Here is a 12,792-nt window from a genome sequence, read left to right on the forward strand (position 1 = left end):
GTATCCCTGTTTGAAAGTAATTAATATGTTTGTTTCTTGCCCAGATAATTGAAATACTTTTACACGTATGCAATAACTGATGGTTAAGAAAATTTTTACATGTTTGTATTTAACGTATTACAACGACTTACATAAAACGAACGTTGCGAATTTCGTGGATTTCTTTTTTTTTCTCCTCTTATAAGTACTTTGTTATAAAAACCAAATGTTCTATTTGAAAAAATAAAACAGGACTAATTCTTTTGGAAAGATTTTCACAAGACGATTATTTCAAATGACACATCATCTAGATCTACCTACGATTGAGTATGTGCATCGTTCGAGAGCCTCGTGAGTAATTTGACGAACTTTTACGTAACAAAGAAGTAATGGTTGGATGTGCCTTCGACTATCTCTGTATCCGTGTTATTTACAGTCAACCATCGTATCTACAGAAGATTATTATTGCAGAGTGAAGCTTATTCGACCACGTATGACCGCAACAAAATATTCGCTTGCAGTACGTATTTATACAGCGCGTAGGAATAAACAATTTTTTCTTCAAGTTCATTCAGCGGCTTTAGAGTTTATTTATCTTACTTGTGATAAAACTCGGAAACATTTGCATTATTTTCGCACGAAAATTTAATTATTTTCATATAACAAACACTTCCCGGTAAAATCTAGCTTAAAACGCAGTTCACTGGTAATCTGTAAGTTTCAATCTATTAATCTTGTTATCACTCGACGAATTGTTCATTATTGATTACAAGATATATTATGCATATAATTAGGTATGCCAAAGTAATCGGAGTCAAAAACTTGGGCACAAAATCTGTGGGATCGGTGGTCAAATTTCCGTTTATCATTTTTTGACGTACCAATTTGTTGTTACAATAATGAGATTACAAAGGCTATTCTGTGTCTTCCCAGTACGTACGTAAAAGAGTCGAATAGTTATTTTAAAAAAAAAAATGTCACATTTTTGAAAAGACTTATTTTGTATCATTGATGAATAAAAAGAAAAAGGTTCTGCGATTTCGCACTCAAATGATAAATGTTCCGAAATTTGTAATCCAAGAAACTAACTCAGCGAATTCTTGGATGATCAGCGTAAAATTGCGTACATGCACTCCCGTACGTACAATTCGTTTAATTTTAAACACCAAAGTGAAGTTATTGTTAGGCTTTTCGACCTTCAATCTTGACGATGAACGAACGTACGAACACTACCGACAAACGGCCAATACAGAGCACAATGGTACGGTTGTTAATATTTATCGTTAACTAATCAGGTCTTTAATCAGTGATCAATTGCTTGCATCGGGTGCTGGAAGTATATTACAAACCACGGTGAATTTCGCTGTCGATCTTGACCACGAGCCAACGATCACTCGTAACGTCGTTTCCCAACCTATTATTCGTTCGGTCTTTTATAATTTTCGGTGGCAGTGTCAGGAGCTGAATTGTTACCAGGATGGTAAATTGCGAAGGAAACGAAGACGAAGGAGACGCGACTCTGGGAGAAACGATCCTGAAGGATGTCAAAGTGTCGGATCGGAAAGGTGAGATCCAACCGGACGTCGATGTGTGCAGCATGCTGGCGCACGCTGGGGATTTTGGGAGGTACCAAATACTCCTGATGGTGCTCTTTAGTCTGGTGAACGTTCTCTCGGCTTTTCACTACTTCGCCCAGACATTTATCACGATACAACCCGCCGATTTACGGTGCGATTCGATAAACGGGGACAGTAATTTAACCGATATTCTCAACGTCACGCAGGGACTACAATTAGCAGATGTAGGTGGAACTTAGGTGACGTATAAACCGACTTGGGGTACCGAGTGGACAAATTCCTTTTCTTTTACTCGTAGGATTTGTAGGTTTTTTTTTTTTTTTGTTTGTTTTTTGTTTTTCGTTGCGAACAATTTGCGATTAATTGTCGGTGTGTCCGTGCACAGGTTCTGAAAATACGACCGAAGAACGGTGACAAATGCAAAGGGTATTACTTAGACATGACGGAAATCATCACCGAGGAAGAGACCGTAGAAAAATCTGTCTGGAAACTCGAGGAGTGCACGGCCTTTGACTACGACAGACATTTCGGATACGAAAGCATCGTCACCGAGGTGAGTTCAGCTACGGTTCTGGTACTGACATCAGTCACTGACATGGGGTCCAGTTGTGTAAGTAAAATGAAGAATGATTGAAAAAACGTTGGGGTATCAGATGCCCCATGTATGTATTGCTTATTGTTTTACTTTTATCGCTTGAAGAATTTCTTCCAAATTCTTAATCGTTTGTTGCTAAAACTGAGATTGGCGTCTGTTTCTGAATTGTTAAATTTTGTCTCAGAATTTTGTTCAAGTCGTAACTGTGCATAACGTAATGTTGTGTACAATAATAATGTTCCAAAATCGTCTCGAGGTCGGGGTAACCCCGTGTGAGTAATGTGGACGTTTCCATAGGTGTAAATGACTAGGTTTAAAAAACAAACGTTTAGAGGGAGAACGAAATTGGTAGAGCAGAAAATGAAGTAGAGAATATTCACAGCTACACACTTCTCGAATATTCAAACCGTTCCAAATTAATATTGGACTTCGATGTACTAGCGAAATTAACGAATTATAAAGAACGATATCCTGTAGGTAATATTCCTGAAATTCCAGCCACACTAATTTCTCGTAGCTAGACTGGGTCTGCAAGGATGCTTGGAAAGCGGCGTTGGGTCAGTCGATGTACTTCGTTGGGGCTGTAGGTGGGACATTTATGATGGGCATTGCGGCGGACAAATGGGGCCGAGTGAAGGCCCTGATTGCCGCCTTCCTTTTTGCGATACTCGGCAATACGATGACCATATTATCAAGCGGCCTGGAGCTCTTTGCCGTTTCAAGGTTCATCGCTGGACTCGCAACCGACACGAATTTCGTTATGATGTATATAATCGGCAAGTAGCTTGAGGGTAGTAGCACCTTTTTTGAAAAGGTATCCTCCATAATATAATTTCTCTCTGTTTCTATCGCCATTTGACACTCAGTCATGGAGTACATCAGGCCCAGCATGCGGACCTTTGGATTGAACATTTGCATCGGTGTGTTTTACTGTCTCGGATGTAGCGTCGTACCTTGGCTGGCGGTTGGCCTTGAAACGTGGAGAAAATTCTTGGTGAGTTCTTTCACCCGAACACGAGTGACTCGCCATATTTCGCCACTTGATTCACCTTCATTTCCTATTCTATCGTTTCTTTGAAATATTATTCACAACGATGGAGATGAGCGTCTCGGTCCCGATGGTACTGGTTCCCTTTTACTACTTCATCCTGCCCGAAAGCGCCTCCTGGCTTCTGACCAAAGGACGAGCTGACAAAGCACTCGAGGGCTTTCTAAGGATCGCCAAAATTAATGGCAAGGTTATTCCTGACGAGGTCGTCGCACGGTTTCAAGCGGTCCACAAGGACGGGGGAAAACCACCTCAGACGAGCTTGCACGAGCTTTTTAAAACTCCGAACCTAAGACGAAAAATGTCCATTCTGGTGTTCAAAACGTGAGCAAGTCTTCCTTACCGTTTCCTTTTTTATCCGTCGTTACTGCTTTTCTCTTCCGCTAACATTGCGCTTACAGGATGACTTTGACACTTTGTTACGACGCCATATCACGAAACGTGAACATAAGTGGCACCTCACCGTTCGTTATATTTTCCCTCGGTTCTCTCACCGTGTTTCCAGCCTGTTTGGTGATCCTGACATTGCAGGACAAAATAGGGCGGAAGGGACTTTTCTTCATTGCCGTTTTGCTCTCGGCATTTCTAACGTCTAGCAGCGGTTTGATGCATGCATTCCTGAAAGATGCAGGTAAGCACCTAGAACATCTGCTTTGTAAAATTTAATCAGAAATATGGAAATACCGTACACTTTTATGAAAAAATTATCATCGCAACGAAAATTTACCTAAAAACTTATCAACCGTTTCTTCTTTATCTGCGTCAGCGATACTATCCACAGATCTGATGGTCCACATGAGTATTGGTCTATCAGTGACTGCTAGACTTTGCGTTGTTATTGCTTTCAACTCCGGGTCCCAATATGCTGCCGAATTAATACCTACAGTGATAAGAGGACGAGGAGTAGCCCTGATTCATGTTGTTGGATACGCCGCCAGCTTCCTTAGTCCACTTCTCTTATACCTGGTTCGTATTAATAACGTCTATTTCTTTACTACCGATAAGACGGTCTAGGAATCGTCATCGTAATTATCAACATACGCATCGGATTCTCGCTTCAAAAGGCAACCCTGGTTGAAAATGATTTCTACGATTTACTACGAATTTTTAAAGAATTCGGGATATTTCGTACAATTTTGTACAAAAAATTTATTTCTTACAAAATTGTAAATTGTATGCATAGTTTTTTCTAGGAACTTGTAGATTTTCATGAAAATTAGTATTTTTTCAGTAAAAAATCTATAAACTACTACAATTTTTAACGAAAATTAACAATTCTTTACGAAAAACCGTGCATATTTACAACTTTGTACGAAATAATACGAAATGTGCCAATTTCTATAAAAATTCGTAGTGGTAGAAATTTTCACCCGAGAAGAGTCAAAGTAATGTCTGCAACTGTATTTGCGGGAATGTATGTCGGGTCACCTGTGATTAGGCGCTTTTCCTGATGGTGCGCTTCGTCGTGTCGCGTTTCGATTGCGTTTGGTAAACACGCGCCATATACCTATGCGTGTATTCTTAGCTCGGATAATTTTGCACCACCGTCGTTTAATTATAGCTTCGTTGTGCACGCGACAACGATGACGACAAGACATGCGCATCCCACCTATAATGTCAGTATTGCACAATCGGAAGTGTCAATTAGCGATACGTCGAACAGTTTTGGCAGCCAGTCAATGTCAAATGTCAATGGCAAATTATGCCAAGGCCGGCCTTGAACTCGACCTTGAGAAGCGAAATCGCATTTCCGCATGGATAAAGTTGCTAGGGATGTTCGATCTTCTGTAGAAAAACGATCTTTGGATTGATTCAAATCGATCTTTTGATATCATGTGAAAAGATCGATTCTCCGGAAGATCGAGTCAGAACCGTACATCCCTAAAAGTTACAATATTTACGTCCACGGACGAAAAAATCGGAATTATAATATGGGATATAAAAATAGTATGAGCATCATTTCAAACTTCATTTTCTCAAAAATTTTGTCAGTTATTAATAGTAAATTGTTTTCTTGTTATGTAAATCTCGCAGTCTAGGTTTTGGCAACCGCTGCCTGATCTTCTTCTCGGGCTGCTGTGTTTCATCTGTGCATCGCTCACTCTTTTATTGCCGGAAACCCTGGGACGAACACTTCCGGCATCATTAAACGACGGCGAGGTATTTGGCGAGGAGGATAGACCCTGCGATTTTGCTTGCTGCGGCGGTAGGACGAGTCGTCGTGGCCGAGATGAAAATCGGGACGAGCAATAAGTAGCAGCACCACATTGGATGCAGCGTATCAAAACGTACCTGTATAAATAAAAATAATTCATTCTGATTGTTTCATTTCTGAGACTGGATACGTTGTTCCGAAAGATTTTTAAGAGGAGAAAATACGTGTACAAAATAAAAAAAAAAAAAAACGATATCCGGACAAAGTAAAATAAAACATCTTTGAAGTTGAATTTCTGTCTACGTATTTTACACTATAATTCGAGTTGACGATTGGTGTGAAAATAATCGCGAGAGACCCGAGCGAGCGATGACAATTCGTTGATCCAGTTAGGTAAACCGACTCTGCGACAATTCCAGCGCGATTGACCTTCCGAATTGATTAGGTATCGCGACGCAGCGCGCTTCCAAGTTTCTAACGTCTGCGTCGTTTCACCGCTCGCCGTTTTGGCGCGCATGCGAAGTTCGGTTTGCTTCGCGAAGCAGTGGCGAAGCTCGCGGGGCAGAAGGAGGGGGGGGGGGTAGGAGCGGGAAAAGAAGGGGAGCGCCGTACAAACCACTACACGAGAAATTGTCCATTCCGTATCCCACGTTATCCGGGCCGTGTCGGAGCTCCAGGGACACGCCGAGCGTATCTCTGCTGCGTTAGCTCCGAAATAAACAAAAATTAAAATTTTAATACATTAGCTGTAGTAATAGTAGGAAGAAAATTACAAAAAATATACTAAATCAATGAGTACGTAAAATACGATTAAAATCAACGAGCAGAGTGCAACGGGGATACAAACGTTCGGCATAAGAAAATTAATATTAGACTGCAGGTGAAGAGAATTGTCAGGGGACTATTGATTAATTATAGTTGGGAGAAAAAAATTTTTAATATATAAATTTATTTTACATCAATCTGAAACAGATATGTCGGTCATATACAAAACTTCTATGGGTGTGATTGGTAAATTCGTGCCGGAGAAATTGCAGCCTTTGTGGAAACATCCAGCTGGTAGGTATATCCGGAGTGGATAGTGATTTGTGGTTATTATATTATCTTAATTGACTGTTAATTATTCTGTCAGATATTTGTAGAATGTTAATAAATAAGTCGTTAATCCGTCGATCAAGAAAGTTTGACAACACACGTCATAGATTTGCCAAAATCCTCGACGTTTACGCAACAACCGCATGCATTGAATAAATCCGAATTAATCACGACATATCGTTGCACGGTAGATAAGCTCGATAAAGTTCTTCGGGAAATATTCTCATTCAAAACGAACAGTTAATTATTCGTAACCTCGAATGTCACCGCGAACCGATGCATCGCAGTGACGAGTGTCAGAATGTCAGTGTTATTCCTCATTCGTCGATGTCAGGGTCACGTGATCGCGCGCGTAGCGTTCCAATATCATTATCATTGTTCTTGCTACAACTCGACCAACTCGACTACGCGAATGCCGATATGTGTACTATTATTGTTATTTATTCATATTTTTCAGGTCCGCAAACGATCTTTTTTTGGGCTCCGGTATTCAAATGGGTGAGTGTTAAAACGGTTTCTATGAGAAGTAGTAGAATATACGCAATATCAGTATTTCGCTATCTCTAGTTTATTACTATCGTGAAGCTACATTGATATTACATGCTTGGACCGAAGAATTTCGGCATGTTTAAACAGACTGTACCGCGTGCTTAAAGGTAACGATACACGTGGAGCACGTCTATCTTTATATCGTTTCGTGTGTGTAACACATGCATTCGCAAAATCAAGCTGCATGATTGACAATAACTACGATAAAAGACGACGTATGATAATGATACACTGCGTTTTATTCGATAAGAGAGAAGAAAATTAGGAATAGAAATGATCGGTTAAATACAATAATATACATGTAAAAATGTATAAACTTTCAAGCTAGTTGGTGGAAAATTCCCGAGGCACGATTAGCTTCCGATATTTAATTACTCCAGTTGAAACTCGAACTACCCTCGTCCTTATCGAATGCTTAATATTAAAATACACGCGGGTTTGACTGACGAGATAAAAATACGCGAAGCAGCTTCTGTATGTATGTATACATACGTACTCATGACGTAGGCGCACAAGTGGTGCGTGTATGCACGTGTATATTGGTAGAAAAAAAAAAACATGATCTTTATTTAAAACAATTATTCAGCGTCAAACTCGTTGACGTAGACGCTCCGCCGCTTACGTAAGGTATGCTCGTTAAAGCGGTTTGTCAACTGGGCTGGGAATTATTGCCGGCCCTGGTGGAGGTGCGGATACGAAAGCCAAAAGGTGACGTTTCTGATTACGTCGCATTTTGATTACACGCACGTGTAGAATTCCACGATTACGCATCCTACGGTGTCTCGCCATTTCGATCTTCGTTGGGAGAATAGTCGAGCCGCCTGATTATGTTGCGAAACAGAGCGTTATACAGAAACGACGGAAACGAGGAACGAGTTTCGCAGCGAATGCTATTCGTGCTGAAGTTTCGCCTCATTTCTTTTCTCTGAAAATTATCGATTATTGTGAGGATTCTGGATTTAAAAATGTCTGGGTTGTGGATCTTGAAAGACTGATAATCCATTCCTGCATTTGATAGAGTTCATTCGTTTATTCACTAGATTACAGTTCAACTTGAACTTTATCGACAGATGTGCTGATCTGAAGTTACACTTTTCATTTTCTAAAAGTAATAATCAGTTCATCGTACTATCAGTTACATGTCAATTTTGATTGATCGAGCAGTTTTCTATAAATTGTGATAAAATTGATACGGTTTAAAATATGTATGTATTTTTGATACCGCTGATTTTTGCCATCTTTTTCTTTAAATGAAGCTTGTCAACATCTCTGTATTACGCCGTGAATATTTTTTGATTTGAATATACGCCTTGACTAAAATATTGATAATCGTTATCGCCGAGTTCGTCTCTTATTTAACTCGTTATTTTTCTTCAATTACGTTACTTGTTTGTTTTTTTTTTTATTTTCCAGGGTCTTGTTATCGCAGGTCTCAGCGATCTCAAGAGACCAGCTAGTGAACTCTCGATATCACAGTCAACTGCTTTGGGAATGACGGGATTGGTCTGGAGTAGATACTCCCTTGTTATAATCCCGAAGAACTACTCTCTCTTCAGCGTTAATGTATTCGTCGCTTGCACAGCGCTCTACCAAGTATCCAGAGCAATAAAGTAAGCGTATAAATAACAGGAAATCGATTTCCCTTATTCATACACCTGTCTATATACATCGTTGAGCTTTATTTGATGTTTCAAATTTCAGATACCGACGAGATTTGGCAGCTCAAGAAGCTTTGGAGAGTAAACAACAGTAATTAGTAAATTCATAGACGACGAATATACGATGAAGGCATTCCTGGCAGCAGAGATAATGCTCTGGGCGATAAAAATGGACACAGACACACGCGCGCTCAAACATACCGACATACGTAAACGCAGGTAACTCTAGGCAATCGTGATAAATTATTGACCTTGAACTGTGAAAAAATTTCCAACTGTCGATCGAAGAACGGCAAACATATAAGAGTTAAACACACAAATGTACGCATACTGCATAGTGAAAATAATGTGTATATAATATAAGATACCGATGTGTATCGGTGTGTTACTTGTATTTTATACCTATACGGCAATTTAGTAACTCGTTGCCGGAAGCTGGTCTTCCCGCAGGTAAGATATAGACAAAGGTACATAATATAATATAATATAAAACATAAATATAATTATCATAGGAATAAAAATTCGATGTGTTCAATCCTAGATATAATCTATCGGATATACATCGCATGCATGCTTAGGTGCGTTACCTGAAAATTAAAAAAATTAAAACAATGGAACAAAAGACAAGAAGAAGTAGGAAAGAAAATAATAAAATTAAAATTGAACTGTTACCGCGTTGTATTTCTATTATCCTCTTGCCAAAATTGATTAAACGGCATTGTACTGAAACAAATTCGTAATATACAGATTTCTCCGCTATTCCAGATTTCATCCGGTATGAGTATAATAACAATCCTAATGGTTTGAATAATGTTCAAAGTATTGCTTTGGATTAAGATAATACGAACCGTTAGTAGTTGTCTCGTAAGAGTATTTTGTTATGATTCTGAAGAACATATGCTTCCATTTTACATGAGACTTTTCTCCGGTAGAAGAAAATGAAAGAAATTAGACTCTTATCACTTCTTGAACGCAAATTCGACATAACATAATTCGGTGACAATCAAAGTTCTAGGGGTTCAAGGTAACACGGATGTCACCCCAATGGACTAGTTTTTTTTATTTCATTTTTCCCGAGTATTAATCGTAAGCCATGACTTGAGTGGAAAAAAATAAAAGCGCATCGTTCTTGTTGCCGATGATTTAAAAAAATTGTAATCCTGCCGGTTACCAGCGAAAAAGAAATTCTCTCAAATTTCATTCAGACGAGATATAAAATATTTGGAAGAAACACCTCTAGTTTTAAATTTATTATCGTTGTCACGCATTCATCGACGCGTAATAAAAAAACTGCTCTAGTGAAAAAATGACTCTGTCGGTAAGGTAGGAGAGCGCGCAGTTCCATATTTGGCCGCGGAGGGCGCGGCGTTCGTTTCGTCGCGGTTCGATGTGAGATGCGCAGAGTGGATCGAGTGTCGCCGATGCCCGGAGTTCGTGCTCCGCGTTTCGTTCGGTTGCAGTCATCTGTGTCGCCTTGGCCGTCGCGAGACGTTGATACAGAGTGTGGAAAACTGACCGGGCGATTTCCCTGGCAGTCCGAGATCGTCGAATCCTCGTAACCTCGTCAGCTGATCCCCTGGAAGCAATTGATCGATTACAGTGTCGTGGCGACGGACGAGCCGACTGACGACTGACGTAACGTCGTCCCGACTAAAAAACACACCTTAGATATTAAGTGTCAGATTATTCGACGCCATGTTCTCCGGTCTCACCAGCCAGGTGTCCAACTGGATGGGCAAGAAGAACGACGACGGCACCGAAATACCCGCCGAGGAAAAGCAGCCAGCCGCCTCATCCCCAGGGGCCGAACCCGAGTTCGAGGCCGACAAAAAGGACTCTAGGTATACACGCCGAGCTCGCACTCATCTCGCCCTAAGGACGAATCACGAAACGCCGTAGAGCCTCGGTAGTTTTCGCGACAAAATTCAAACGATATCGACGTATAAGAAACGCGACATCGAGTCGCGATTACGCACGTACGTCTTATTTTATTCCGAAGAAGGAAACCGGCGCATCGTCGATACCCTCCCTCGATTTTACCTTCTCTTTTTCTTCGATCTAAATCCGGAACTCCCAAACGAAGAAAAAAAATCATTAAACACATCATGCGCACAGCCTGTGCTACGATGTAATATCGTAATTTAATTCATCTTATTCTAGTAAAGACTATCGGATTTAGGGCGTAATTCGCACCGTTTGACTGTCCCTAATTCATCGTTAGTGAAACACGAATTACTTTCATGTCAAACGTTATCTAGTACGCAGTCGGGTGTAAATATTATTGACGAATCTGCATGTAAACTTTTGCATTATCAGTCGGTAATGGAGAGTGACGTCATACCCGACGATACATGTCAATAGTAGCGATAATCGTTCGTAACAAATAAACGTGCATATCTCTCCCTCTCGCTCTCATATCCTTCCTTTTTTTCCATAGGGGAAAATTCTGTTTGCGCATTTATTCACAATTTTAGACTCGTGATTCCCGAAAAAATCTTTTTTGATAATCAGTATTCAAAGCTTTGAAAATTGTGTGAAATTTAGCGAAAAAACAGGCTGTTATTCTTTCGTAAGTGGTTCAGATTATTATAACAACCGAAATGAAAAAATAATATATTCGTATCGAACGACCGTCGCGTCGTCGTCGTCGTCGTTCTCTGCAGCACAAGTGTTTTCTCGCATTGATTATTCAGTTTTGCAAACGTTAATTTTCTCTCCCGTTCTCTTTTTGCCCTTTTCTCGCGTTCTGTATTTCTCCCTTTGTTCCTTCTACGAGCTCAAGTATGAACAGCCCCTGAATACGCTGATGTTACGTAAAAGGTATCGATTCATTCAGGAAGCGACAGAAGAAAAATTTATTGCCCATCTATCGAAGGGTGCAGTAGTTCGACCAAACAGCACAACGTAGAGAGGACAATATTTTGTGTACCAGATCAATCGTTCGCCAGATTTCAATCGATAGGTCTCCAATTGTATGGAATATAAGGAACTTCTATTGCGCAATCAGGAAATATTACAAAAAAAATATATATTTTTTTTTTTTCAAATCCATAAGTCTTCAAATATTCAACATAAACTGTAGTATTCTAGTTGAGGCAAACTTTTTATAAAGGTTTTTCCTCTTCGTGGAATCATTAATTCCCGATTATCGAAATGCCGAACTAATCGTTCCTCCGAAAAAATGTAGCATTTTTAAATCGTGCAAGATTGAGAAGGGTACGACATTTCGCTCTTGAACTGTGCCGAATCTCGGGGCAAATTCGGAGTGGGGGAAGCCTGTCGGCCAGTCGTTAGCGAGCCGTCGGCCAAGGCGCACCGTCCGCACCTTCTTTTGTTTCCGTTTACCGACCTCCCTATCGATTGCGTTTGGTTTTCATCAAGATTCTGACCGAGTCGGTTTCTTTCTTTAAAATTTTCAGCCCAACGAAAGGAAGCAAGCTCGAGATGCTGGCCGGAGTGAAATCGCAGATGTCCGGTTGGCTGAGCGGAGGAATTCCGGGGCTGAGTCGCGGCGCCGGAGTCGCGGGGCAAGCAGAAGGTGAGCTTCCGGCGTCCTCCGAAACCGCAGAAAGCCAAACATCGCGGGAAAGCGTTCAGGGTTCCGCATCTGACCATGTAAAAGACGATGATGCTAGCAGGTGGGTTGCTGGGTATGTGTGTGTTCGGTGTTCTGGAATTAAAATCTAAGCTATTATGGTGCCCCGGACCAAGCAAGCGGAAGCCCCACCTTGCCGCTCAAAGTGGCGAAGAAAAATTGATAATTCAAACAGGCGAGAGCCATTTTAAGGCCCCTGTCAAGCCCGGTACTTAGAGTCTGATCTTTCTTTCGCTTTTCTTTACTTCTGGCTTTCCTTCCTTTGCACGGTTTTAAATTTAAACTTGTAAAGTGAAACATTCGTTTATCCTTGCACCATCATAAGGAATCCAATTTACTATTTGATATTTGGTTTCTCACCTCCGCTCACTGCACGATTTCTCTTCCGGTCATTAAAAGCACATCGAGCATGACCCTTTGTCTCTTTCCAATTAAGAATCTATCTGGCGCACGTACGGTCTAAACAATAAAGTATCGAAATTGAAAATAATTTATAGAACAAAGGTTCGAAAGCTGCCGGTTGCAGTCAATCAGACTGAAT

At 40.5% G+C, this 12,792-nt stretch overlaps 3 protein-coding genes across 9 annotated transcripts in view; all 3 read left to right on the forward strand.

Annotated features, from left to right (window-relative positions):
* The first annotated feature begins 378 nt into the window (after nucleotides 1-378).
* LOC124305767 (organic cation transporter protein-like) lies at nucleotides 379-5,588 on the forward strand. Of its 6 annotated transcripts, XM_046765533.1 has the most exons (10): nucleotides 511-692; nucleotides 1,061-1,116; nucleotides 1,432-1,780; nucleotides 1,942-2,109; nucleotides 2,669-2,927; nucleotides 3,018-3,145; nucleotides 3,252-3,523; nucleotides 3,601-3,830; nucleotides 3,966-4,165; nucleotides 5,234-5,588. In XM_046765533.1, exons 3-10 carry the CDS (start codon nucleotides 1,457-1,459, stop codon nucleotides 5,450-5,452), a joined length of 1,800 nt encoding a protein of 599 aa, XP_046621489.1. In that variant the 5' UTR covers nucleotides 511-692; nucleotides 1,061-1,116; nucleotides 1,432-1,456; the 3' UTR covers nucleotides 5,453-5,588. The 6 variants fall into 6 exon arrangements, with proteins under 6 accessions (XP_046621485.1, XP_046621486.1, XP_046621489.1 ...); XM_046765529.1 differs by lacking the exons at nucleotides 511-692; nucleotides 1,061-1,116 and adding an exon at nucleotides 379-499; XM_046765530.1 differs by lacking the exons at nucleotides 511-692; nucleotides 1,061-1,116 and adding an exon at nucleotides 424-499 and having other exon boundaries at nucleotides 1,425-1,780.
* Nucleotides 5,589-5,976: 388 nt separating this feature from the next.
* Nucleotides 5,977-9,327, forward strand: LOC124305771 (mitochondrial pyruvate carrier 2-like). 2 transcript variants are annotated; one of them, XM_046765548.1, is made up of 5 exons: nucleotides 5,977-6,234; nucleotides 6,327-6,413; nucleotides 6,907-6,947; nucleotides 8,412-8,608; nucleotides 8,700-9,327. In XM_046765548.1, the coding sequence occupies exons 2-5, from the start codon at nucleotides 6,329-6,331 to the stop codon at nucleotides 8,749-8,751; spliced, it is 375 nt and encodes a 124-aa protein (XP_046621504.1). In that variant the 5' UTR covers nucleotides 5,977-6,234; nucleotides 6,327-6,328; the 3' UTR covers nucleotides 8,752-9,327. The 2 variants fall into 2 exon arrangements, with proteins under 2 accessions (XP_046621504.1, XP_046621503.1); XM_046765547.1 differs by having other exon boundaries at nucleotides 5,977-6,413.
* A 722-nt stretch (nucleotides 9,328-10,049) lies between these two features.
* The window catches only part of LOC124305617 (synapse-associated protein 1), a 20,990-nt gene continuing 18,247 nt past the window's right edge, over nucleotides 10,050-12,792 (forward strand). The window contains exons 1-2 of the mRNA XM_046765197.1: nucleotides 10,050-10,497; nucleotides 12,076-12,334. Coding sequence (XP_046621153.1) covers nucleotides 10,352-10,497; nucleotides 12,076-12,334 — 405 coding nt within the window. The 5' untranslated portion in view covers nucleotides 10,050-10,351. The remainder of the gene's footprint in view (nucleotides 10,498-12,075; nucleotides 12,335-12,792) is intronic.

The sequence above is a fragment of the Neodiprion virginianus genome, chromosome 5, assembly GCF_021901495.1.
Source record: "Neodiprion virginianus isolate iyNeoVirg1 chromosome 5, iyNeoVirg1.1, whole genome shotgun sequence".
Lineage (NCBI taxonomy): Eukaryota > Metazoa > Arthropoda > Insecta > Hymenoptera > Diprionidae > Neodiprion > Neodiprion virginianus.